The following is a 25,287-nucleotide window of genomic DNA, read 5'->3' as shown; positions in this document are numbered from 1 at the left end:
TTAATGCTGCTTATTGCCAAGTAATCTGGTTCACTTTTGCTTAGGTGCCGGCATGATATCACAACTGGTGGTCCAAGTGGAAACTGAAAATATTCTATGATCTAGCCTTGAAGTCACATTAGACATTTCCATGACACTGTTGGTTTCACAGTTCAGCTCAATTCAGGGCAGGAGGAACTACAAAAAGTGTGAATATTGGGAAGTGAGAATCATTGTAATCCACCTTAAAGGTCCATGCCCAAAGCCACAACCACATACACAGTAGTTGTGACATTTATTTGGAAGATATCATAGGGTTACTTGCTGTGACTATCTGAGGAATGAAGTCCCAACTCTTTGGATTTTGAAATTTTGTGTGTGAAGGATTAGGTTGGAATAATTTCTACATCACAAGATTCAAAAGATAGTAATGGAAATGGGAGACAGTTTAACAATTTATTTTTATTTCTTAATATTTATTTATTTATCTATTTAGTCGTCCATGGGCTTGAACTCTGGGCCCGGGTGCTGTCCCTGAGCTCTTCAGCTCAGGGCTACCGCTTTACCCTTGAAGCCTCAGTCTCACTTCTTGGTTTTCTAGTGTTTAATTGGAGATAAGAGTCTCATGGTCATTAGTACCAGAGCTGGCTTTGAACCACAATCCTCAGATCTCAGCCTCTTGAGTAACTAGGATTACAGGCATGAGCCACAGCCCCTGGCCACAATTTAACAATTGTGTGTCCTGAACATCTCTTACAGTCATGATGTTGATGATTAGGCAATATTCATATTACAAGGGCCTGAAGAAGGGAATTTTGGTATTTTGTCACAGAACTGTTACATGGGGGAAAAAAGTCCAAGTTTTCCCACTCCAGATCTTGGGGACTTTCCCATCGATTATATTTGAGAATTCTTCCAAACTTATCAATAGCTGTGTAAAATATTCAACCATTTCGGAACAAGCAATATATATTTTCATGTAGTATTTTTGAGTTATAGTCCTTAGAAAGTTTCAAAAATACCAACTAAGCTGTGTTTCAACTTTGTTCCCTCCCAACAGAAACTGATCCAACAGTTCTGACAAAAGAGAGACAAAAGAAAGATAATCATAATCTCAGTGAGTATAACTTCTTTTAGTGAAGCAAAAGTAATGTAAGAAGAAATGCATGGATATTCAATTTCATGCTCTTTTACTGATGTCTTATAAGTACTTGAAATCAGATGATCAAAATTAATTGGTACATATTTTCAATCCTGAGCTACTTTGGGAAATATCTGAAATGTTTAAGAAAATTTGAAAAGCTAAAATTTTTCACCAAATGAGATGTTTGAATTTCCTTCCTTGATCTATATCATTCTGAAGTATGTACTCACCATTTACTTGCTTTTGCAGTGTGCTGCGATTCTTTGATCCAAAAACTTAGAGAAATAAAATAACTATAAAAAAATACAGAATTTAAATGTCAGAAGAGTCTCATTTTTCTGTTTGTTCTTTTCTTCCTAATGATTTGTCATCCCAAAGGTATTGCTTGTGTTGTAATGCTGAATTTCTCATGCATCCTTGAGGTTAATTTGACTCTGATAAGGGATCACATGAGACAGAAGTATGCAGGAAAGAGAAGATTAGCATTAAATGTGAACTTTAGAGTGCTTAGTCTTGTCATAAGTGCTTAAGTATCTCAAGTGGGCTATTGGCTAATTGAGTGAGAATCTTTTTGTTCTAGAAACTAAATTAAAAACTGAGAAAAAAGTAAAACAGAGTAAAAATAAATACTAATAAGAAGCTCTGATGTGAATCAGCAATTTCCTTATGTGTAATTGATTGAATTTGATTTTGCATGTGAATCTGTGTACCTAAACTCCTATCTAATATACCTTCTGTATCAGAGTCGTGACAGCTGACTGCAGGCAGAAAGAGTTGACCTGAGCCACTATGGAAAGCAATATGCTGGTTCCTCAAAAGACCAAACATAGAGCTCCCCTATGACCCAGCAATTCCACTACTTAGAAACAAGGACATACTAAACCCACTAGCACAATGATGTTCATTGCAGCACTATTTACCAGAGCAAAGATATGGAACCAACCCAGATGCCCCTCAGTAGATGACTGGATCAACAAGATGTAGAGTTTATACAGAATGGAATTCTATGCTGCTGTCAGAAAGAACAACATCGCCCCATTTGTAAGGATATGGGAAGACTTAGAAAAAAATCATGTTAAGTGAAGTAAGCCAGACTCAAAGGAACATAGGCTCAATGGTTTCCCTCATTTGTCATAATCAGTAGAAACCTTGGACTTTCCTAGCATAGGATTACAATAGCTCAAAACCTAGATATAAAAGGCCATATAGGATGAGGCTAAATGAATGGACTCCAGGACATGGAAACAACAGCTATATAATGTGCAATTGATGTTCTTAATGTACTATGTTATTTCTCATCTATTTTGTTGTCTTTTGGTTATCCTCATATTGTTACAGCATCTTACCTTGTAATTTGGTATATTGTATATTCCTTTATTGTTTATTTGAAATAAGAAAGGAAAGGGGGGAAAACAAGATGAGGGAAGGGGGTGGGGTGAGGGAAATGGGGACAGAGAAATGAGAAGGGGTACCAATGTGTGTGAAGTAATGCACCTTCTATCTTGTGAATAAAACTTCAACCCTTCTATTAATTACAATAAAAATATATGGGAAAAAAAGGCAAAAAAAGTTGACCTGAGGGAAAGGGTAGCATTCCCATAAGCTTTAAAGACAGACCAGATAACTTTGGTACAGATTTCGAGACATGAATGAATCAAGAGGGTTGATGGCTGGTGGAAGCAAGTAATATAGTCTGAGAAACTATAGCATTTTCTCACAACACTACTGTTAATGTGTAATGCCCCTACTCTTCCTCTATTTATATCTGTAGCATATCAACAGGGTCATTTAATGTAGTGTATTGTAGATGTTTGCTGTGTACCTTATCAAAATGCTTTCTAATCTGGATCCAGAACAACCCATACAAATTGTGAGAGTATATCAAGGAAGGTTTCTCTACCCCATGTCTAAAAATACAAGGTATAAATCAAGTTAGTAAGTGTATTTCATTCTTCCTAATGAATGGAAGAGCAGGGGTGAACTTAACATTCTCAGGTCAAGGTAGTTTGGCCTGGGAGTATCATAGTAATGTTAGGATTCAGCTTGCTGCCCACCCATTCCTCTCTTCACCACTTTTCCATTCAGTCCTTGGGATGACCTCAAACTGAAACCCAGATATGTAGGATTACAAATATAAGCCACCAGTCTTTACTTCTATAGTTCACCATTGAAAAATATTAGGTGCATAAAATTGGTGACTGCTCATAGAATAAACATTGAATACACATCTCTGATCATATATCTTACCTTTATTGGGCTTTGCTATATATATGAAGTTGCCATAGATTATGACTTCATGTAAATGCCAATAAAAATGTCTGATACATATTAAGAAAAGTTCTTAATATATGAGCAGTTTGAAAATCACCAACATATATATTACTAAAAAAATAAATTGATAGTCAAATCAACATACGTATATTTAGTACTACTGCATATGTCAAGCTCTTTATAGGTACCAAAGTGAATAAAGCTATAGTCAAGATAATAATAGCCAGGCATTCCCATCTACAATGTGCTAAAGATGCAGAAGAACATATGAATGTGTTATATGTCCTCAGAAGATTACAACAGTGGTGGACCAATATTTCACAGAAATTTGTGTGGCATAACAAGCAAAATAAACATATATGTGCACACATATATGTAGAAACAGCATCTATTTATGTATATAAGTAAATACAGCACTTAAAAGAATGAAAGATACTTTCTTTACAAAAAGATTATAACATTGTAAAACATATCTAATGTGATAAACTATATTTCCTGAAAAAGATATATTTGAATTTTGAATTTGTTATTAAGAACTACTAAGTAATTTTTCTCACTATTTAATCATTAAATAAGAAAGTTTACAGCTGACCCAAACTGTACTGTGCTTTAATGAGACTAATCAATAATACTTCTTTTTTAATAGTTGAAAGAAGAAGAAGGTATAATATTAATTACCGAATCAAGGAGCTTGGCACTCTTATTCCAAAGTCTAATGATCCGTGAGTTCAAAATCATTTCTGTAATATTGTTGTGATTTCAATACCCTCTCTCCCCCAAATGGGTGGGAGGAAAGAGGGAGGACAGATTCAATGATGAGGAAACTAAGCAAAGGTAAGACTATTGCTGAGCAGGGGTTAAATTTCCCAGGATGTTCCAGCATCAAGGTTGTTCACAGAGCTGTTCTCTGAACATTGGAAGTACTTTTCTTCCCAAGTTCATAATGATTTCTCTTGTATAGTAACGCTATCAGCCATTTCACTGATGATGTCAGTGTTATTTGTAAGGATGACTGGGATACTCAGTTTATGAGATTAAATTCATTCTAATTTAAAATCAAATAAAAAATAGTATCATCAGATTTTCAAATTCTGGAGACTCTTAAGTCTTGAGTTTATTCCTGAATCCAGCACAGTTCTAAATCAAAGTAGCAAAGACCTCATTTGCCGATTTGGTCGAAAGACCCTATACATTAATGTTAAAGACATTTTCCCTACCCAAACTTGCAAAGCCTCACTTTTACTCACTGAGTATGTTATTTTTATTGCAGTGTTCCAATGTTCTTTCTTTAGCTATGTTTTTTAGTATTCCTATATATTTTTATAGTTAAAATGGTTTTAGTTCTAATTTGCTTGAAATTATCAAGGAGAATAAGCAGAATCCCTTTAATATATTAGACAAAGTTAAAAAAATTAATAGCAAAATCTTATTTATTCCAATGCTTTCAAATAGAATGAAAGAGTGCTTTTGAAAATGGCACAGTCTAGGTACAATTTCAAGGAAGACATTGTATTTTCTCTATTACTATTTTGAAAATTAATTTTAGATCTATATAAACAGGTCTTTGAATTTGGCAGATTGCTAGAGTTACCCTTCACCAATAATCTTCATCTTTTTCCCCTATGAAATGAAACAAGGCTCTTGCTGCTATTCAAGAGTTTTAGTTCAGGAGGCAGCAAATGGTTCTATTTTAAACACTTATTTTTTTCAGTGACAAATGCAGCTGTCTTTTTATACTATCCCATCATGTCATAAATTTCTACAAGTAGTGGTTGTCTCGATATCTATTGTGGCCCAGGAAACCTGATAAAGCATTTTCAAACTTGGGAAGCACTGGAAATAGTTTGGGGCACATAGGGAGAAGATACATCACCTACACCCAAATATGCCTTTCCATCACGTGGTAGAAAAAGGAATATTCCTTTAATTTGTAACTGCTAATGATATGGTTACTTAACTTGAATTTTCAACGGGACATATTTAACTTCTATTTTTAATATGCTGTGTTTTCCTACTTCAGATGCTAATAAATATAAATTAAAGTCAACATATATAAACAAAATACATGTAGAATAATATTACATTTCCCTGAATAGTTCCTTTATGATAGTCATGACATCTTATGATATTAATCTGAAACAGAGTAATTCTTAGCAATTAGTTGAACTTGTTCTCTATGCATATTATCAATGCTCCTCAAGTATTACTGTCATAGTTTTATATTCTCAGGCATTAAAAGCAGTAGCTTGTTCCATATTTCTATATCTAAAATTTCTCTAATACAAAAAATAATTTTTATGAAATATTTCCATACTATAGCCAAAAGCATACCTAGTAATACTTAGTTGTATTTATTTACCTTAAACTTATTTTATAATAGGTAACCATAGCTAGCATTTTTAACTACTCTGCTGTTTGTGCAAAAGATTTTTTTTTCAAGTGGTGCAAAACTTTTTTTTTTTTGCATAAAGCAATATTGTCCAAGTCTGATATGTTATGGAATCAATCAGGATTACTACTCAGTAGAGACTTTATTTTTTCTATTAAAAAACAAAAGCAACCATATTAGGAAATAAGCTACAAGACTAGTACATGTGAAATGATCTTAAAATTTTTAGGCTTAAGTCATCAGTAATGTACATTTCCTAGTTCATTAATGCAGAAATACTGCCCATAGATTTTAATCTTGGAGTTAATAATAAAAGCAATTTTCACTAAAAATATAAAAACTGTAATGGTAGAATCATGATATTGCATTTAGTTCTCCCACAAAAAAGTCACTTTATTACTTTCCTTTGACACTTATTTTCATTCTGGGATTAATTTTACTATATAAGGGCTTCTTAACTATTCTATTAAAATTTCTATTCAGAAGCAATAATATCTAAGAGTGAATAATAGTCATGTAAATCATTATTTCATATTAATGTAAAAGATTTTGTAAGTTCTTATGAATTCTGCTGACATGCACAATTGTGAAAAGGTTATCTCTCCGCTCTACAGTGATATGCGCTGGAACAAAGGAACCATTCTGAAAGCATCAGTGGAGTACATCAAGTGGCTACAAAAAGAACAACAGAAGGCCCTTGAGTTAGAACACAGACAGAAGAAATTAGAGCAGGCGAACAGGCGACTCCTTCTACGGATTCAGGTTTTTATAAGAATAGTGTTACCAAGAACTGTGTAGCTAATATATGACATATGGTGTCTTCTGTTTTATCTGTTTTATTCATTGGTCTCATTTACATTCTTTCTTATGAATAGCTTTTTTTTTTCCACAAGAGTTAATTTGATAATCTTTGATGTCTTTTTAGGTGTTTGTCAGTTGGGTTGTTTTATTAGATTTCAATTTGAAATCCAGGATTGAGGTGAATATACATACCTATATATATATTTATTTGTCTAACAAATGCAGAAAAATGAATTTTATTTCATAAATACGTGCATTATTCTAGTCCCAAACATATATACTAAGTAGAACATTTGTTTCTATAAGGTAATACGTTATTGGACATTAAATTCTTCCCTTCTTAATTTCTTTGGTAACATTGCTATGAATTTTATTGCCTCAAGCCACATTGAACTGGTTTATATTAAACCACTTCTCATTGTTCATGTGACACAAAGTATCAAAATATGGGCTTTATAATCTTCTCTTTTCCTTTTTAATGAATGCATGCTTATATCCAGGTAAAGCATTTACTCTATTTCCATGAAATGGCCCAGAATTATGGAGAGAAATTAATCAGGAAGAGTAAATGGGAGACATTCCACTATTTCCATATAGCTGTATATAGTCTGAGCCACCAAGGGGCCATCATATACCATGAATAACTTCTGAGATCATTGAAGGGAGAATTTGTCAAAACCTGGGTAATTTTCTGGGTAATTTTACTTAACAGGCATCAGAAATGCACTGAATTTTTTTCATTGTGAAGAATCCTATTAATCTATATTACTCTTCATTATTTGGGTTCTAATTTCTGGTTTATTCTCTAGAGTGATGTCCTCTTTCCAAGCCATTAAATAATGATTCTTGTTTGGAAATTTCAGGAACTAGAAATACAGGCTCGTGCCCATGGGTTGCCATCCCTGACTTCATTCAGTATGGTTGATTTAGAGGCTCACCTCAACAAACAGCAGAGTCACCCTGAACAGAATTCAGCAGACTTTTGCCAACAACTGACCCCATTTCAGAGAACAAGTCCTGAACTCTGTGATCAAGCTATGGCCTTCTCTGATCCTTTGTCACACTTCACAGACTTATCATTTAGTGCTGCTTTGAAAGAGGAACAAAGATTGGATAATCTGCTACTGGAGGACACTATATCTCCATTCGGAACAGACCCTCTGCTCTCTGCTGCCTCTCCTGCAGTTTCCAAAGCAAGCAGTAGGAGAAGTAGCTTTAGTTCAGAGGACAGGGATGACATATAAAAAACAAAAGCTCAATTCATCAACTAGGAAAACAATTCCATGTCGGTGCTATGTTGTGTGGTTCATACATTGCTTTTGCTCCATTTTTTTCTGAAAAGAAATATGCTCATGAAAAGCTGATTAGAAGCAACAGAAGGACTTATGGAATGACCAAGTCTGATACTGAAGATTATGTAAGATAACAGTGACGTTCTATCCTTTTTCTACATAGACCAAATTGACTTTAAGTCTGTTTCCCTAGTAAGAAATAAGTCTGTCTTGATGTTTTAAAAAATGCATTCTTGATAAGGTTACTAACAGACTGTGAAGAGCAAATTAACTGAAAGATACAGGCCTTATCTTGGTCCTTTTCTTTCATATTCTATTTTTCACTTCTTACACCTGTTCGTATGAATCAACAAATTCAGTGAACATTTCCTCTTTCCATTGTCTGTGGATATTCTGTCCAGAGTTCAAACCTGATGAGGAAATAATTACAGATTATTTTTTCTGTCATGTAATTGAAAAGTGAATCTATAATTAGCACGAGAATCTAATAAAGAGGATTTATTTTTTAAAAATTTGTTAATAAAATTTAATCTTATTGCTCTTGATCAGCTCAATCAAGGTAACTCTAAAAGTGTTCTGACATATTTATGTCTCTGTGTTCTATTCAGAACGAAGAGAAAAAATTGAATAATTACACAAACATCTACATATGTGATATGTGTACACAATTTGGATAGGGCATATTATTTTGTCTCCTTCTTTCTGTTTTTTTTTTAATTTAGCATCAGAAATCACATCATAAATTCTCCTTTCTTCTTCAATAGATGTCAGACAAATTCAGCCAAAAAAAGGTGAAATGGTCTCTTACTAAGAAATCATTTCAAATATTCAAACTTTTTCATTATACCTAAGGTTGGATGTAGATTACCACTTGATGAAGTTTTCTCCAAATTGACTATTAAAAGTTACACAGAGGCTGGGCTCAGTGGCTCATGCCTATAATCCTAGCTACTCAGGAGGCTGAGATCTGATGATTGCAATTCAAAGTCAGCCTGGGCACTAAAGACCATGAGACTCTTATTTCCAATTAACCACTAGAAGAAACTAGAAGTGGCACTAAGGTAGCTCAAGTAGCCTTGAGATGTAGAGCCCAGGCACAATGCCCAGGCCTTGGGATAGGGCAGTAGCCTTGAGCTGGAGAGCTCAGGGACAGCGCCAAGTCCAGAGTCCAAGCATCATGACCCACCAAAATAAAGTTACATAGAAAATGCAAATAGGACAATAAACATAAGACCTATATTATATTCAACACTGAGTAGATTATAAAGTCTCCCCTACCCTCAATAACTTAGAATGTTCTGTATGTAATCTTTAGTGAGTTTGTTACCATTTCACGAACTCAATTTCTCACTCCAATTATTTCTTTTTGTTTTTTCAAATTTTTATTTCTTGAGCTTATTTTAGATTTGGGAATTGGGTCACCAAATGTGTTTATGTGTGTCACATTCCACCTTTATGAGGTATGGTGATCACCTAGTGGGACAATATTTATGGAGAATTTTTCAGAATTTCCACGAGTACTTGTTCTGTGAAAATAGGAGGCAGAAAGATATGGTGGCTGGGGGGAGGAAGCTGGATTAATAAGTGTATTTGAAAAACAACAATAAACTTAGAAAATGAACAGAATTATAATATTGCTCAGGGCCTGAGCAATGTCCTTGGGCTTTCCTCAAGATTAGTGCTCTACCACTTGAGCCACAGCACCACTTCCAAATTTTCTATGTATGTGGTACTGAAGAATCAAACCCGGGTCTTCATGCATGCTGGGCAAGCATTCTACTACTAGGTCAAACTCTAGGCCCCTCAACTATTTAATCTTAATAATAACAATGTTGTTAATAATCTTTGACTTTAATGCATTTATATATATGAGTAGCTGAAGTAACACTCCTATAATTTTAATCTAACACGATTGTATCAAGAAAACATTTCTAATATAATAAGACTGTAGAATTTGTAATTATTGCTATTTTTCATTTTAATAACAAAGCAATGTGTCTTATTTTCTAAGAAAATGAAGAACATTAGTATACTTTATTCCATACAGGAATTTTTGTACAAGTATTTTTAAGTGCACCAATATTTTCTTTGCATATGTTAAACAAAAGACAATTAGCATTGAATCTATTTTTTTCCTCTTTTTGCTCAAGGCTAGCTTTCAGCCACTTGAGCCACAGCACCACTTTTGATTTTTTTTCTGAGTATGTGGTACTGAGTAATCGAACCAGGGGCTTCATTCATTCTAGGTGATCACTCTATCACTAGGTTATGCTTTTAACATATTTTTTGTTCTGTCTTTTTATATAGACTGTAGTTGAAGCACAGAGTGTGGGTTGAATAATCTGAAAAGATACTTAGCAGCCATGAGACTTCATAACTGACAACTGCTTTCCTTGTAGTCCATGCTGAAAACGATATTTCCCTATTATTGAAAGTAATTGTTACATTTTCTAATATGGTCTCCTGCCATCTGCTTCTTCATGCTGTTATGCCTTTGATTTATGGAAAATATTTATCAGAATGTTGCAAAATTGCTAACAGGCAAATGGCAGCAGTGAGATCACTAAGAAACTGCAGAACCTTTTAATATATGAGATACTCCCCAGACAATTTGGATAAATAGAATACCGTGTTTTAATATGTAAAATGTTTTAAAGCTGCTAATTGGTGTTGACTAGACTTATCCCTTGATAATCAAGTTAATAAGATTTTCAGTGATATTAAGACTTTCTAATATGTAATGCCACATTTATGAGTTTTTTCATGCATACCTGCTTCAAAAGTGATAAAGCATCAGTGTTTTATTAACTATAAATTGTACCTATCATGATATTCTATGTTTAAAAATGGATTTTTAAAACATAATATGAATACATAATGGATAAACAGCAAGTGCCAAAATGCTGATCAATACAATAATTTCTATGTATAAACAATAACCAACCTAATACACTTATAGAAAAGTAAGTCAGGGCTGATGAATGAATGGATTTTGTGCTTGATTGTATACTGTATGTGAATGTACAGGTGTTAATGTGCTTATGCATGAATGTCAGTGGGGAAGTTTCATTATATTTTAGTCTCTGTCTGAGACAGGACTCTCCAAATAAGAATTCTTAAGTTAGGCTTTACTATGTCATACATCTGAAAAACATCTTAAACCATGTTCAAATTTCTTTCTTTAGGAACATACACACACACACACACACACACACACACACACACACACAATCACCTTATTCTGAATTAAGTACAAATAGGAGGGAAGGTGTAACACATTTCAATATTTTCATTTTAAAAGAAAATAAGTTATGAAACATTAAAATGTAATCCAATCAACAAATTTTTTATTGACCCATAGGAGAATTAGAGCTCATCACAAAATTGTGACTATGACTAGTAGAATTCTGACTACATATTTAAGGAATAGAATACAATAAAGCTTATCAATCATATAATGAATATCTATCATATTAAATACATATCAGTTTTACTAATTGGCAACCATAAAACAAGACAACAACATATTGGGAGGTGATGATTTTGATAGGACTGAGTGTATTTTGCTTAAGTATATGATTCACATAACAAGAAAAAGTTACCTCCAGGCTATTGTTCCTAGCATGGATTAAAATTTACATATTGCTTCTCCTTATGTCAAAACATCTGCTGCCTACAAATGCTAACATTTCTTTAAAAGTTTCACAAGCCAGGAAAAGTGAATTGGAAACATTGCATGGGAATCACTCAAGCATTATAATAGAATAAGAGCTATGTTCAGAAAAAAATTACATTGCTGCAAACAATACTATAGCCAAGATTATAATTTATTTGCTTACACAGCTGAAAAGTAACATTATGTGTACTTGTGTAGAAAAATAGTGTTTTATCATGTCTCTTCAAAAATATCAATTTCATATAATTATATGGAACAAACATGTTTCTATCTTCTTCAAAATTTATAGTCCCTTTAAAAGCATTAGAAGAAATACATAGTCATAAAATTATTCTGATCAAGTCTGTCTTTGCAACTTCTAATCTTGTCTGAGCTTCTGGTCTTTAGTAACCATGGTCACATAGAATTTTCCTATTTTTAAGAATTTCTTAGTCAGTGTTATACTGTAGTCAATGTTTATCATCATCACAGATTATGATATCATCTTTGAATATCAACCAACTGGTATCTAAATTCTACCCTCATTAGTGTCTAATGCATGGATTACTTCCTTACTAGAAGGACAGTGAGACAAAGGGTGAATTAATTCAGCAGTGATACTAGACACTACATTGGGAATAAACTATACAATTTGGGGGAGCTGGAGTAAGGGGAAAAAACAGAGAAAATGAGTGAGTGACACTTTTCAAAAGGAACTGGGAGTTTGGACTAGTGGTAGAGTGCTTGCTTAGCAGGCATGAAGACCTGGGCTCAATTCCTGGGTTCCACATACATAGAAAAAGCCAGAAGTAGGGCTGTGGCTCAAGTAGTAGAGCGTTAGCTTTAAGAAAGCCCAAGAACAGTGCTCAGGTCCTGAAATCAAGTCCAGGACTGGCAAAAAAACAAAAATAAACACAAAACAAAAAAACCAACCAAACTGGAAATGTACTCATTACCTGACTTATATAACTGCAATCCCTCTGCACACCGCCTTTAAAAAAAGAAAAAGAAGAAGAAAGTAGGTAATTTAAAGGAAATGGGCCCAGTTGGGAGAGATGGGAAAGTGATTGAAAGGGTGACATTGAACAAGATGCATTGCACTCGTAAACAGACACGTTGGATTGAAACCCCTTTGTATAACTAACTACTTAAAAATAATTTTAAAAGTCCATGGGCAGAGTACCCTATCAGCAATAGAAATTAATCTCTTTCAGTTCTGGGACTGGAAAAAGTAATTGGGTGCTTCTTAGATTACAGTCATTTTGCTGTGTTCCCATCTGGCAGGGAGGACAAACACACTCACTTTGGTCTCTGGGGTAAGTGCACTATCCTGTGGAAAAGATTCTGGTTCTTTCACTCACTTCCCAAAAGCTCCATCTCCTACTAAGACCAGCTTAATATGTGGGAAGATAGCTTAATGTGTGAATTTCAGAGTTTTACCATTGTAGCAAATTCTTACCATTTACTTATTGTAGATTTGTTTATGGGCAAAAGTAGGATCTTGGAAGCACATAAACAAAGCAAGAGAGAAGAAAATACAGGAATAAAATCCAGGTTAAAAGGAAGAAAACAAAGAATTGAGGGAAACAAAAAGGGAAAGAAAGGAACAGGGAAAGGAAGAGGATTATTAGGATTCGAGTCTTGTTCGCTATACTTTTATGTCATGCCTTAAAAGTTCCCCATTTAAAGTCTTTCACATTTCCATATGAATTTTAGAAACACCTGTCAGTTTTTGCAAATAATCATTTTGATTGCAGTTGGGATTCTTTTCAACCTATAAATAAATTTGACAGAAAACATAATTAAACAATCTTAAGCCTTCTAATCCATAGAAATAATGTCTTTTCAGGGTAAGGTTTTTTATTTAAATTCCATTAGTTCTATATATTCTGTTACATAAATCTTACATATATTTACCCCTAAGTAACTTACATGTTTGAAACTATACTTAACTATCACTTAAATTTCTTTTTTAAAATTTTATTGTATTTTATTTTGGGGATAATGTAGAGAGGGGTTACAGTTACATTTGTCAGATACTGGGTGCATTATTTCACAAACATTGATACCCTTTCTCATGTCTTGGTCCCCATTTCCCTCTCCCCACTCCTGCCCCTCATCTTGTTTTCCCCCCTTCCTTATCCGATTTCAAATAACCAAATAAGCATATATACAATATAGCAGATAACAAGGTGAAATACTGTAACAATATGAGATAACCAAGGGACAGCAAAAGAGATGAGAGATAACATAGTACATTAAGGACAACAATCACTCATTATTTGGCTTTTATTTTTATATCCTGGAGGTCTTTTCATTTAGCATCATGCTATATGGCCTTATGTATCTAAGTTTTGTTCTATCATAAATCTCTGCTAGGAGAGCCCGAGGTTTCTACTTATTATGACAAATGAGGGAAGCCATTGAACCTATGTTCCTTTGAGTCTGGCTTACTTCACTTAATATGATTTTTTTCCTAAGTCTTTCCATTTCCTTACAAATGGGGCAATGTGGTTCTTTCTGATAGCAGCATAGAATTCCATTGTATATAAGTATAACATCTTGCTGATCCACTCATCAATTGAGGGGCACTTGGGTTGTTTTCACATCTTTGCTGTGGTAAATAGTGCTGCAGTGAACATTGTTGTGCTAGTGCTGTAGTATGTTCTTGTTTCTGGACGATTGGGTAAATGCCAAGTAGTGGAATTGCTGGGTCATAGGGGAGTTCTATATTTAGTCTTTTGGGGAACTGCCATACTGCTTTCCATAGTAGTTGAACGATTTTGCGCTCCCAACAGTGTAGTAGTCATCCCTCCTGGCCACATCCCTGCCAGCATCTGTTGTTATTAGATTTCTTGATCATGGCCATTCTAATTGGAGTGAGGTGGAATTTTAGAATTGTTTTGATTTGCATTTCTTTTATGGCTAGAGATGTCATTAATCTCTATTTCTTTTTCTCTCGCTCTTTCTTTTTTCTTTCTTTCTTTCTTTCTTTCTTTCTTTCTTTCTTTCTTTCTTTCTTTCTTTCTGCCGTCCTGGGCTTGAACTCAGGGCCTGAGCACTCTCCTTGGGCTTTCTCAAGGCTAGAGTTCTACTACTTGAGCCTCAACACCACTGGCTTTATTTGAAACCAAGGAATCGAACCCTAGTCTTCATGCATGCTAGGCAAGCACTCTACCATTAGGCCAAACTCATAGACCCTCCATTTATTTTCTGAATAGAGTAATGGCTTTAAGTTAAGGCTCTTGTGGCTTTCCCTAGCCTCCCCAGATTACATGTGCTTATGCTGAAACAGTGTAGACAAAACAAAAGACCCATCTAGGAGTCAGACTGAGGACAGGCTGAGACTCTGGTATCATTTACATTTCTTATGTCTCTTAGTTTCCAGAGCATGAAAATATAAATGCCTTTTATAAATTTATCTCATAATGTCCAATCGCTCTTATAAATCCTAGTAGTTTAGTCTATACAGGTTTTCTATGCCCATGTACTTAGAATGTAAAGTATTTTATTTCATTTTCTGCCTGGTTATTTAATTGGCTACTAGCCACTAGTACAAAATGAACAAAAACAGTGAAAGCAGATAGCCTTGCCTATTCCTGATTTATGGGGAGAAATATTTATTCCTTTACCATTATAAGTATGCTGTGGATGTTTCATAAATGTCCTTTTTCAGGTTAAAGGAAGTCTCCTTTTGCTTAGTTATCTTTCATTATATAAATATTACACCAAAACCTAATGGCTGAAAACAACAGCATTTGTTACTCTAGTGTTTCTCTATGCCAGAAATCCTGGCATACTTTATTGTATATTTTACTTCTGCATGTTTACAATTTCTCAGTCATTGAAAAGTTCTGCTGGGAAAGATTTAGCTTTAGTTCATTCAAATGGATGTTTTGGTATTTGAATGCAGTTAAGTTACTTAGAAAATACTTGGTCCTTCTGGGTCTTGTTTTACAGTATTTTGGGAGTCTGGAAAGATGTTCAGTCTTAGCTAAACTTTCCAAAGCACTCCATAGATATAAAACCTGTGAAGATTGTTTCTGATAGTTTCTTTCCACTCAATCTGGCTAGCAAGAAAAGAGTCTTTCCATCCTTGAGTCTGTTTTATAGGTTATCACTTACTTTTAATGATTCTCTCATTAATCTTGCATAGTTTCCTCAAATACATCAAACTTGAATGGCCTCTATTGAATACGCAATGGGGATCCTGTGATAGCTGTGATAACTCTGGTATCCTGTGTGTCTTCCCTCTATAGTATATTATTCTATAGTATTACAAATTCATTTACCTGTGTTTGTAATGCAAGAGTTAACTTTGTCTCTGTAACTCAGCAAACTTCTTGCATCCCACCAGCCCATCTTATTTTATACAATGTGATTGAGATTTTCCCAGAGCAGGGAAATTATAAGGCTTTGATTTGCAGTCTATGTCACAGAGAAGATAATGTTCTCTCTAGTTTCCAGTGTCTCCTTAATTTTTGTCATATCTAGACTGATATTTAAAAATACTGTTACTAGTACAAGGGCAATGATTCAATATTTGGGTACCCAAGGTTATGGACATGGTCTTGGAGTTATAAACATAACTACATAGACAAAAAAAGCTATGATGGGATATATACTTTATAGAAATAATGTTTCATTATATAGATTAATATGTATCTATGACATGCAAACTTTCAACTTAATTTTAATTATGTTCTAAAATCTATGTGCCAGTGATTGCACATAGAAATTCCCTTCTTGAATACTTGTTTGTTAAACATGACATTTGAAATATGATGTAAAAATCAATGTTAATAGAATTAAAAAAATAAAAAATACTGTTATTACAAAATTAAGTAAAGGAAGAGGTCGGTCAAAGGGAGGTGAGAATGTTGAAGGAGGTGACACTGATCAAAATGCATTATATTCATAAACTGCTTTGTTAAATAGCACCTCCTCTGTACAACAGCTTAAAGATAATAAAAAAATTAAAAATGCTATTGCTAGCTGGGCAAAGTGGCTCATGCCTGTAATGGTAGTTACTCAAGTGGCTGAGATCTGAGGATTATGGTTCCAAGCCAACCAGGGCAGGAAACTCTGTGATACAATTATCTTGAATAAACTACCAAAGAACTCAAAAAAATTAAAATTCAGAAGACAAACTGTGGCGAAAGTAATCGATTGCTAAACTTGAGAAAAGACGCTCAAGAACATAGCCCAGGCCTTGAATTCAAGTCTTGGAGTGTCATAAAACAGAACAAAAATGAAACAAAAACCTTCTTATTATTTCAAGAAGCAGAATGAATCTATTTCTAATACTTAATCTTAGCCCTAAATTTGTGACTTGCTTTAAAAAAATGTCTGAAATAATTAATACTTTTCACTCAAAAAGAAATACAAATATGAAAAACAATAAATTATTCAAGTCTCACACTAAAGCAGTATGCTTGCAAATTCACAATGTTTAATTATATACATAAAATATACCTGCTAATACTGCCTTTGTCTTCTTTATACGTCTTTATCTATTAGACTGTATGCTGGTAATGTCTGCCATTGAACAATGTATCAAAGTTGGAAAATTTTCATGATTCTATTTCAGTTTATACATTTTCTCTTTTCACATTTTGTTCTGAATACAATAAAGAAGTAGGTATCAGGCTCATACTTTCATAAAAATAAACTCCAACAGCAAAATGTTTGATTAAAAACAATGAAGGCAGCAAACATTTGAGAGAGTAGCATTTAAAATAGAGTTCTAGTTTGAGTGGTACTGGGATTTGAACTCAGGGCCTATATTTGTCAGGAAAGTATTTTACCACTGAGCCATAACTTCCAGCTCTCTTCTAAGTTTCAAAAAATAGTCTACCATTTCACGAGATAGTATGACAGGTGTGGACCACTTTACTCACCTATGAATAAAGGGGCTTCAACAACTTTTCTGCTTGGGGTGACCTCTAATTGCATAAGGTTTGAAAAGAAGAAAGTCCAAATGAAGATATGTACCTATATAGAGATACCTATATCTAGATACAAATATACTCATATATATATACATATTTAGAATATATATGTATCTATATATCTATATCTATGACTATCTCTATCTATAGACTATAGAAACTCAATAGAGCTCAATAAGAAACTGATGGATATTTCTGCTGGGGAAGAAGGAACTGAAATTCAGGTGTCTAACAAGTACCATTAGAAGCAACGTTCTCTAAGAAGTGTTATTAGCAGGACTGTTTAACATAATCTGCATAAAATCCTTCTTAGCCCTAAACAATGCCAATGCTTTCAGGCATATGAAAGCTGGTTGGACATAATGGTGTTGTAAAGAGACTAAAGGTGAAGTCTAGATAATCTTTGAAGAATATTAGTTGAGAAAGTCAATGCCTTCAAAGTTAAAAACCACACCCTACAACATGGTATGAATCCATTTTAGAAGTAAGCAAAGTAGAAGTCATACTAATTGCAAGCCTAAACCAAGGCTTGACAGTTCCAATCATTTGAAATTATTAGATATTACCAAAGTTAAAATTTATACCTAAGAGGAAAATAATATTACACTGAATCATGTGAAAAGGCAGAAAATAATCACTGAGATTCTTTTTTTTACAAGTCAACAACAATATATCCATAGAAGCTCCAGATTTTAATCTAACAGAAAAATTCTCAAAAATAACTGCAATGTTTACTTTAAAGAAAATGGAAAAAGAAAAAAATGCAATTTCAATAGACAATACATATCTACAAATAAATATCAAGTGAAAATGGAAAATTGCAGTATCTAATTTTAGGAAAACATTTGGTCTCACAACTCTGGTACATGGCAGAATAAAGGATGACCAAACTTAAAAGGCCTGACAATAAAACGATATTAGAACTGCAACAGAAAGGAGAATCAGAAATTCTCAGAATGCAGAAACTCAGACTATAGAAACCTAAAAAGTAGACTAGTATACATATAACTGGAATTATAGGTAATGAAGCAATTATGGAACCAAATCAGTATATGAAGAAATAAAGGCCATACTTTTTATCAAATTATATGAAAGATACACCCTCAAAAAAGCTTAGTGAACTCTTTTTTCTCATATATTTTTATTGTAATTAATACATATGTAATTAGTACATTATATTCACCAGATAGAAGGTGCATTGCTTCACATACATGTCTAGGTCCCCATTTCACTCCCCCCACCCCAGCCCCATATCTTGTTTTCCTCCCTTCCCTATCCAACTCAAATAACCAAATATGCATATATATATATATGAACTCTTAATATTTAACTACAAATAAACATTTCCAAGAAAGATTTCATGGTTATACCATGAAATCAACCAGCTATTGGTTGGGGGATGAGGGTGGAAGTTCAGTTTGAAGTGAGCCAAAGAAAAATTAGCAAGACCCTATCTTAAACATCAGCTACATGTGGCAATTCATGCATGCCTGTGCCAGCATCTCAGGAGGTGAAAATAGGGAATGAAATTGGAATAAATTTCTTTCTTTGAATAGGGAAATATGGGAGCAATATGGCCTGGCACACCACAATCCAGACAATCCATAATTATAGTATGCTTTGTTTTATTCTTGCTAAACCAGGAATAAACCTGGTTTATTAAATGGTCATTTATGTCAATGCTGGGAGGAAATGGAAGGGGTTATTTGAATCTTTACACTATTATTGGGAATGATTTACTCAGGGCAGTCAAAATATCTTTCTATATATTATTTTATTTTAATGTCTTTAAACAAATATATGTAATAGCCAATGAAAGAACTATCTTGGCATTAAACCAGACAAGCTGCCTATTTTACATAGATACTTCCAGTAGGACAATTTACTTATAAGAAGACTGCAGATAAAAGAGATAGAAGGCAGAGATTCCTCCTCATCAAAGTAGATGTGCCAAGAAGAACTGAAGAATTGCCATTATCATTTTATTCTCCCAGAAAAGAAAAGAAGAAAGAAAGAAATTCTGGCTATGTTTGAAATTCAGAACCACTGAATGGATGCAAAAATTAGATCAGTCAGAAGATAAATTCATGAAAGTTGTGATTTTATTACACATATAGAGTAAACTTCTGCTTTTCATCTCATGTTTAGCAAATTATACTATCATAAATATTGTAGGGATATTTCTGTTTGTTTATCTACTAACAAATCTTAGTAGTTTCCTGATAGCTTGCATACAAAAAATCTTTGTGTTTTCACACATAGATTATGAGTGATCTGCCAGAATAACCTCTAATTATTATGGTCTATTTTTAGAGCACTTTCTACTAGAATGACAGATAATCTGTTCCACTAAATTTCTTATGCTTTCCCCAAACCATATTTTGTTGCATAAAATAAACTTGTAGATATCAAGAAAAAAGACATCTTTATCTACATATTTTGTGATATTTTATCCCCAATCACAAATAAAAATACCTGCATGTGGTACATCATGGTACTAATAGAATCCAGTCTTAGTGTTTTACTGCCATTCATAAACCTCTTCAAGAGAACTACTTGTGATTTATAGCATCAATAGACTCCTTTAAATTACATCCTATATTATGTCACAGAGCTTATATTGCCCTATGGTCTCACATGCAATGTCAGAGACAGAGGGAACAAGAAAAGGATAATTGTGATTTCACTGTAAATCAAAACCTAAGTGTTGTTTATGAGCACTGAGGCTTAGCACAGGATATCCTTTCACTTTTTTTCCCCTGTATAGCAGTTGACCTGATGTGGGACAAAACTTAATTCAACGAATAATTACTTGCACTTCAATGTCTTTAGGGTCAATAAATAATGTCAGGTGCTAAATAAATCTCTTGTTTTCTTATAAATTAATTTTTATTAAAAAATTAACCAGACTTTTACTCCATAAATTAAGAGATTATTTAAAGATATGTTTAACGTGTGTGTGTGTGTGTGTGTGTGTGTGTGTGTGTGTGTATGTACATACAGGATAGATATTCCATAAACATTAGTTGATTTTTATATTAGTTTTAAATCTTAGAATTCATAACAGAGCTAATAGCAGAGCTAATAGCAGAGCTAATTTATTTACTAGTACCTAACACAGACAATTAAATGCTGCAAGTTGTTCTTGAGAAGATATGTATATTTAATTTTTAAAGGATTTTGAGGCAAAGTGTATGATCAAATATTCAAGTATCAGTATCCTCCTAAGTGGTTTGACCTTCATGTTTCACAGAATAAAGACATCTTTTGACCTAGATTCTCCCTACTCTACCTGCGGAAGCTAGACCTGAGCAACTATTTAAGATTCAAATGCAGGTATCTTACTTGAATATAATCAGATGACATATTTTGGATAAAATAGTGTGAGAGAAAGAGAAAATATGGATGGATAGAAAAAAATCAAGTGTAAGGGATTTGCCACCATGATTTTCTCCTAATATACGTGTGGAATAATACTCCTACTTTCGAATGGAATAGACTTGTCTTTTCCAAGACTTGTCTTTTCCATTTGTGATCATTTATGTGGCTTCAATAGCTCTGTTCCCTGTTCATACCGCATTACTGAAGCAACCTCGTGATATTTCAAGCAGCAAAAGATCCATAGATAAATAAAAGAAATTATGTTTAAAAAATAAATTCTCATCCTCATTTAGATTGACTTAAGGAGGCAGGATAAGAACTCAAAGACATAGACAGTGTTATTCCTACATTTTTGTGCATCTAATATTTACCAGCAGGCATATATGAAATATTTTTAAATTACCGCAGTACCTTAGAATCTGTAGAATTGAAACTATGCTGAGAGTAGTTGATCTAAAACTGACACAACCCAGATAGGCTCTTAATGTGACTCTAAGGAGTTTTAAACTGACTCTGTTAAAGCTGAGGTTATTTGCCTTGGGGATGCCTAATGGAGGGGTTATTATAACACTGTCCACAAATAGGGGCCTTGAGAGAGTCAGGTTATTGCACTCCATTGACAGTTAATAGATTGGGCCATTCCCAAGTCACAGTGATCTCCAAGGCCAAAGGTCGTAACTCTCCCTTAATATTTAAATAAAGATACTTGGCAAGAGCAAAAAACACCCTATTGCCAGTGATGGCTGCTGCTCAATTTATAAGAACCTTTACAAAGTCATGCTAATTCTCAGTCTTCTTAGAATGCATGGTAACCTTTCATAAATCTATCTTTTCCAGATGTCCTTGGAAATGACAGTTATAAAACTACAAATCATTTGTAATGCAAAAACGGCCCTGACAGACTTGAAAGATTATGACTCCATGTACTAAAAGATCTAATAAGATGATAGCTAACAAAGGCATAAAATGCATCGATAAATAGCTACTCAAGATTATTTCAAATGTCTTTAGTAAATGGTGGAACAAAAAAGGTGTGGAAAGAAAATATACGTATAACAGAACAAGTAGCAATTGACTTTACACAGATAATGGGACAGAGTTCATGTTTTTAGGTTGGATAAGTGAAGATAACCAAAGTGTAACATTCCCCTTGAGGCAGTAGACATAATTTCTCTTATGCCATTTTTTTTTTTTGCCAGTCTTGGGCTTGAGCTTAGGGCCTGAGCACTGTCCTTGGACTTTCCCAAGGCTAGAGTTCTACCACTTGAGCCTCAGCACAGCTTCCAGCTTTTTTCTATATATGTGGTACCAAGGAATCAAACCCGGGTCTTCATGCATGCTAGGCAAGCACTCTACCACTAGGCCAACCTCCTGGCCCTCTTATGCCATTTTTTATATATACATATAGGAACTATAGTTTTCCTGTTTTTTGACTATCTTTAAGTAGTTGCACAAAGCAGTTGCCATTTAACAAAGCAGTTTATGAATATAATGCATCTTGATAAATGCCACACCTTCTACATTTTCACCTATCCCTCTGATACCCACTCCTTTCCTCACTCTTCTTAATTCTGTAGGCTATATATTGCACTATTGATGCATTCTCCCCTCTTCCCTTCATCCATCTATTCTTTTCCCCTTGACTTCACTCTACCCATTTCAAGTATCCGTTTTCTGACGTCTATTTTGTTTTTGTTTTGTTTTTAAATCAGGAATACTAAACTAGTTGAATTTAATTATATATTATCTTACTTTAATCTTTTAAAAACCCATCTACTAAACACCTTAATTTACTAATAAATATAAGATTAATTACACATTAGAGTAACTAAAAGTATTTTGACATTCAGTATTTTTTAAAGAGATAACTTACATTTATTTGCAGGACAAGTTCAGACTATCCTTAAATTGCATGTGCATAAGAATATTTTCAAATGCTTGTGTTTTCAGAGAAAATGGATAATTGGAATCTTTGAGGCAAAATTAGAATGCAAAAACAACACCTAAGAAATGCCAACCAGTTGCGGTGACTCACGCCTGTAATCCTAGCTACTCAGGTGGCTGAGATTTGAGGATCACTGTTCAAAGCCAGCCTTGGCATTAAAGTCCATGAGACTCTCATCTCCAATTAACCACTAGAAAACCGGAAGTGGCGTTGTGGCTCAAGGGGTAGGGCTGTAACCTGGAGCTGAAGAGCTCAGGGACAATGCCCAGGCCCACAGTTAAAGTCTCACAACAACAACAAAAAAAAAAAAATTAAAAAAATAAAAAGAAAAGAAAGAACTCCTAAGCACTATATTTTTGCATAATTTCACGTTACTTAAATTATAGGCCACCTGCTATGAGCCTTGTAGGCCTGTCTCGTAAATTACATGGCATCCCCACATGTGAGATTTGTTACCCCTGCCATTTTTGAAGAAGCTCTTAGCTGATCGAGTTGATTTCCACATGTCCATTTTGTTTGTTGTTTCCTTGTTGCTTCCTTCTATGTCCTCAAATTGTTTCCATTTTGTTCACATGTTATTCCCTTTCTTATTACGGCTGTTAAATAAAATGAGACTGAGATCATCTTAACATCAATAAAAACCTTCAGATTTAGATACTTTATATTTATATTTAATTAGGCCATTATTAATGACCTAGAACTAGAATTACAGTGAAGAGTTTCTTATGGAGGATATAATACATTATGAAACAGGAAATACTACATTTTCAAGGAATCTCAGTTTTTTTTTCTGTGAAGTTATATTTATTAGGCAAAATTTACTCAAAGTAGAAAGTTCTTTTTTGCACATTTCTGAAAATCACATGTGTGTTAAGTTTGCTTAACTATAAAGTATCTTTGACCAAAGATATTTTCTTTTTTTGCTTATTTTTCCAATGTCATAAAATGTGCTGTCGTGTTTACAGAATGTCAGAGTGATGTCAGGTGCAGAACACTGAAATAGTATGTGAGTTAAAACAAAAAAAAAACCTCAGAGAAAATGTAGACTCCTTTAATACCAGAATATCACACTGGCATTAAGGATTGTACTGGAGAGGACAGGCCTCCAGCGAAAACAAGGCATGCCTTCCCAGCTACATAGTCTACCTGCTCTCCTTCCTTACTCAGTCCATCTCATAAAATATCTGGGTGCTTGACTGAGGAAAGCAAAGAGGAAGTATGAGTTTGAAGACTGAAATCCAGGGGCCAAGAAAACTGACCTTTCCCAGATATGTTGAGTTTTGAACAGGGCATGTAGCATTTATTTCATTTACTTCTCATTACCTTCATATTTATTTAGTGAATAGAACTGAGAGACCATTTTTGGCTTCTTTGTTAATTCCACCTGAAATGATAATTTGATTTCATATATCCATTCACTCATTCACTCAGCATGTACTATTTCTCAGTTATCAGAGACTCTTCTAGGCATTATAGTTAACAAAGATGAACTATCCAGTGCATCTGCCTTTAAGGACTTGCTAAGAATTTTGCCATTACACCCTCATCAGATTACTCATTTAACTCTCACTGTCATTGCTGATAGACTTTCATTCAAGAGATAATTGTATTTTTCTTTCTTACTTACTAAACTGAGGACTATTCAACATTTTTAATAATCCTAGAAGAAATGTTTAGAAGTGCCAAATGAATAAAATAATAAATGAATAAATAAACAATACATATCAGTAAATTTATGCTTTATTTTCATCTCTGCTGTGTTGGTGTGTTGGTCTTCAACCAGAAATTCTCAAACATCCCTCTGGCACAAGATTTTATGTCATTTTAAACATGATTCTTTCCCTAAACATTGGTTTTGGGAAATTTAAAAGGAAATTTCAGAAAGAGAAGCTCTGAATCAAATATGGCACACAGATGTCCTTGCTGACAATCTAGTAATACCTGAGACAAAAATGAGATGCACAGAACTCTGTGCAAACATATTGTCAAAAAAGACCTGCCATTTTGACTTCTGAAATTTAAACACTTTGCTTAAATGACTTTTTAAAACTGATAAGTCCTTCTCCAACTTTTATCCCATTCAATCTGCTGTTTACTGAAATTAACATGCGTAGCATGCCATCTCATGGCCTCAAATGATTCTTTATGATATTTCTTCAATCCACACAGGATGCCATCATTGCTTCTTTCTCCTTCACATCCCCATTCCCCTTTCAACACAGAAGCTTTTGAGTAACATATTATTCTTTTTTTCTCTTTTTAATATAAATCCACACTGGCAGGCACAGTGCGACTTGTAGATTGGATTGAATCAAAGCAGCATTTTCCTTCCTTCTCTGGGTATAGGCAATGATACCAACAAGAATCAGATTTTCCTGGACCTATAACAGAGGAAACAACTTCTGGCACAATAATTCTTTGAACTGGAACCATGAGGGCAAGTAGTAACATAGCTTTCTGTTGCCCTGTGCACAAATAG

At 34.0% G+C, this 25,287-nt stretch overlaps 1 protein-coding gene across 2 annotated transcripts in view; it reads left to right on the top strand.

Annotated features, from left to right (window-relative positions):
• The window catches only part of Tfec (transcription factor EC), a 53,014-nt gene extending 44,656 nt beyond the window's left edge, over positions 1-8,358 (top strand). For both annotated transcript variants that reach the window (XM_090332368.1, XM_090332369.1), the window contains 4 exons: positions 1,040-1,096; positions 4,041-4,116; positions 6,398-6,545; positions 7,448-8,358. In XM_090332368.1, coding sequence (XP_090188494.1) covers positions 1,040-1,096; positions 4,041-4,116; positions 6,398-6,545; positions 7,448-7,828 — 662 coding nt within the window. In that variant the 3' untranslated portion in view covers positions 7,829-8,358. The remainder of the gene's footprint in view (positions 1-1,039; positions 1,097-4,040; positions 4,117-6,397; positions 6,546-7,447) is intronic.
• The last annotated feature ends 16,929 nt before the right edge of the window (positions 8,359-25,287 follow it).

The sequence above is a fragment of the Megascapheus bottae genome, chromosome 5 (genome assembly GCF_031878675.1).
Source record: "Megascapheus bottae isolate mThoBot1 chromosome 5, mThoBot2.hap1, whole genome shotgun sequence".
NCBI lineage: Eukaryota > Metazoa > Chordata > Mammalia > Rodentia > Geomyidae > Megascapheus > Megascapheus bottae.
Note: the sequence above shows the minus strand (reverse complement) of the source record. Positions and strands in the feature narration are given on the sequence as shown.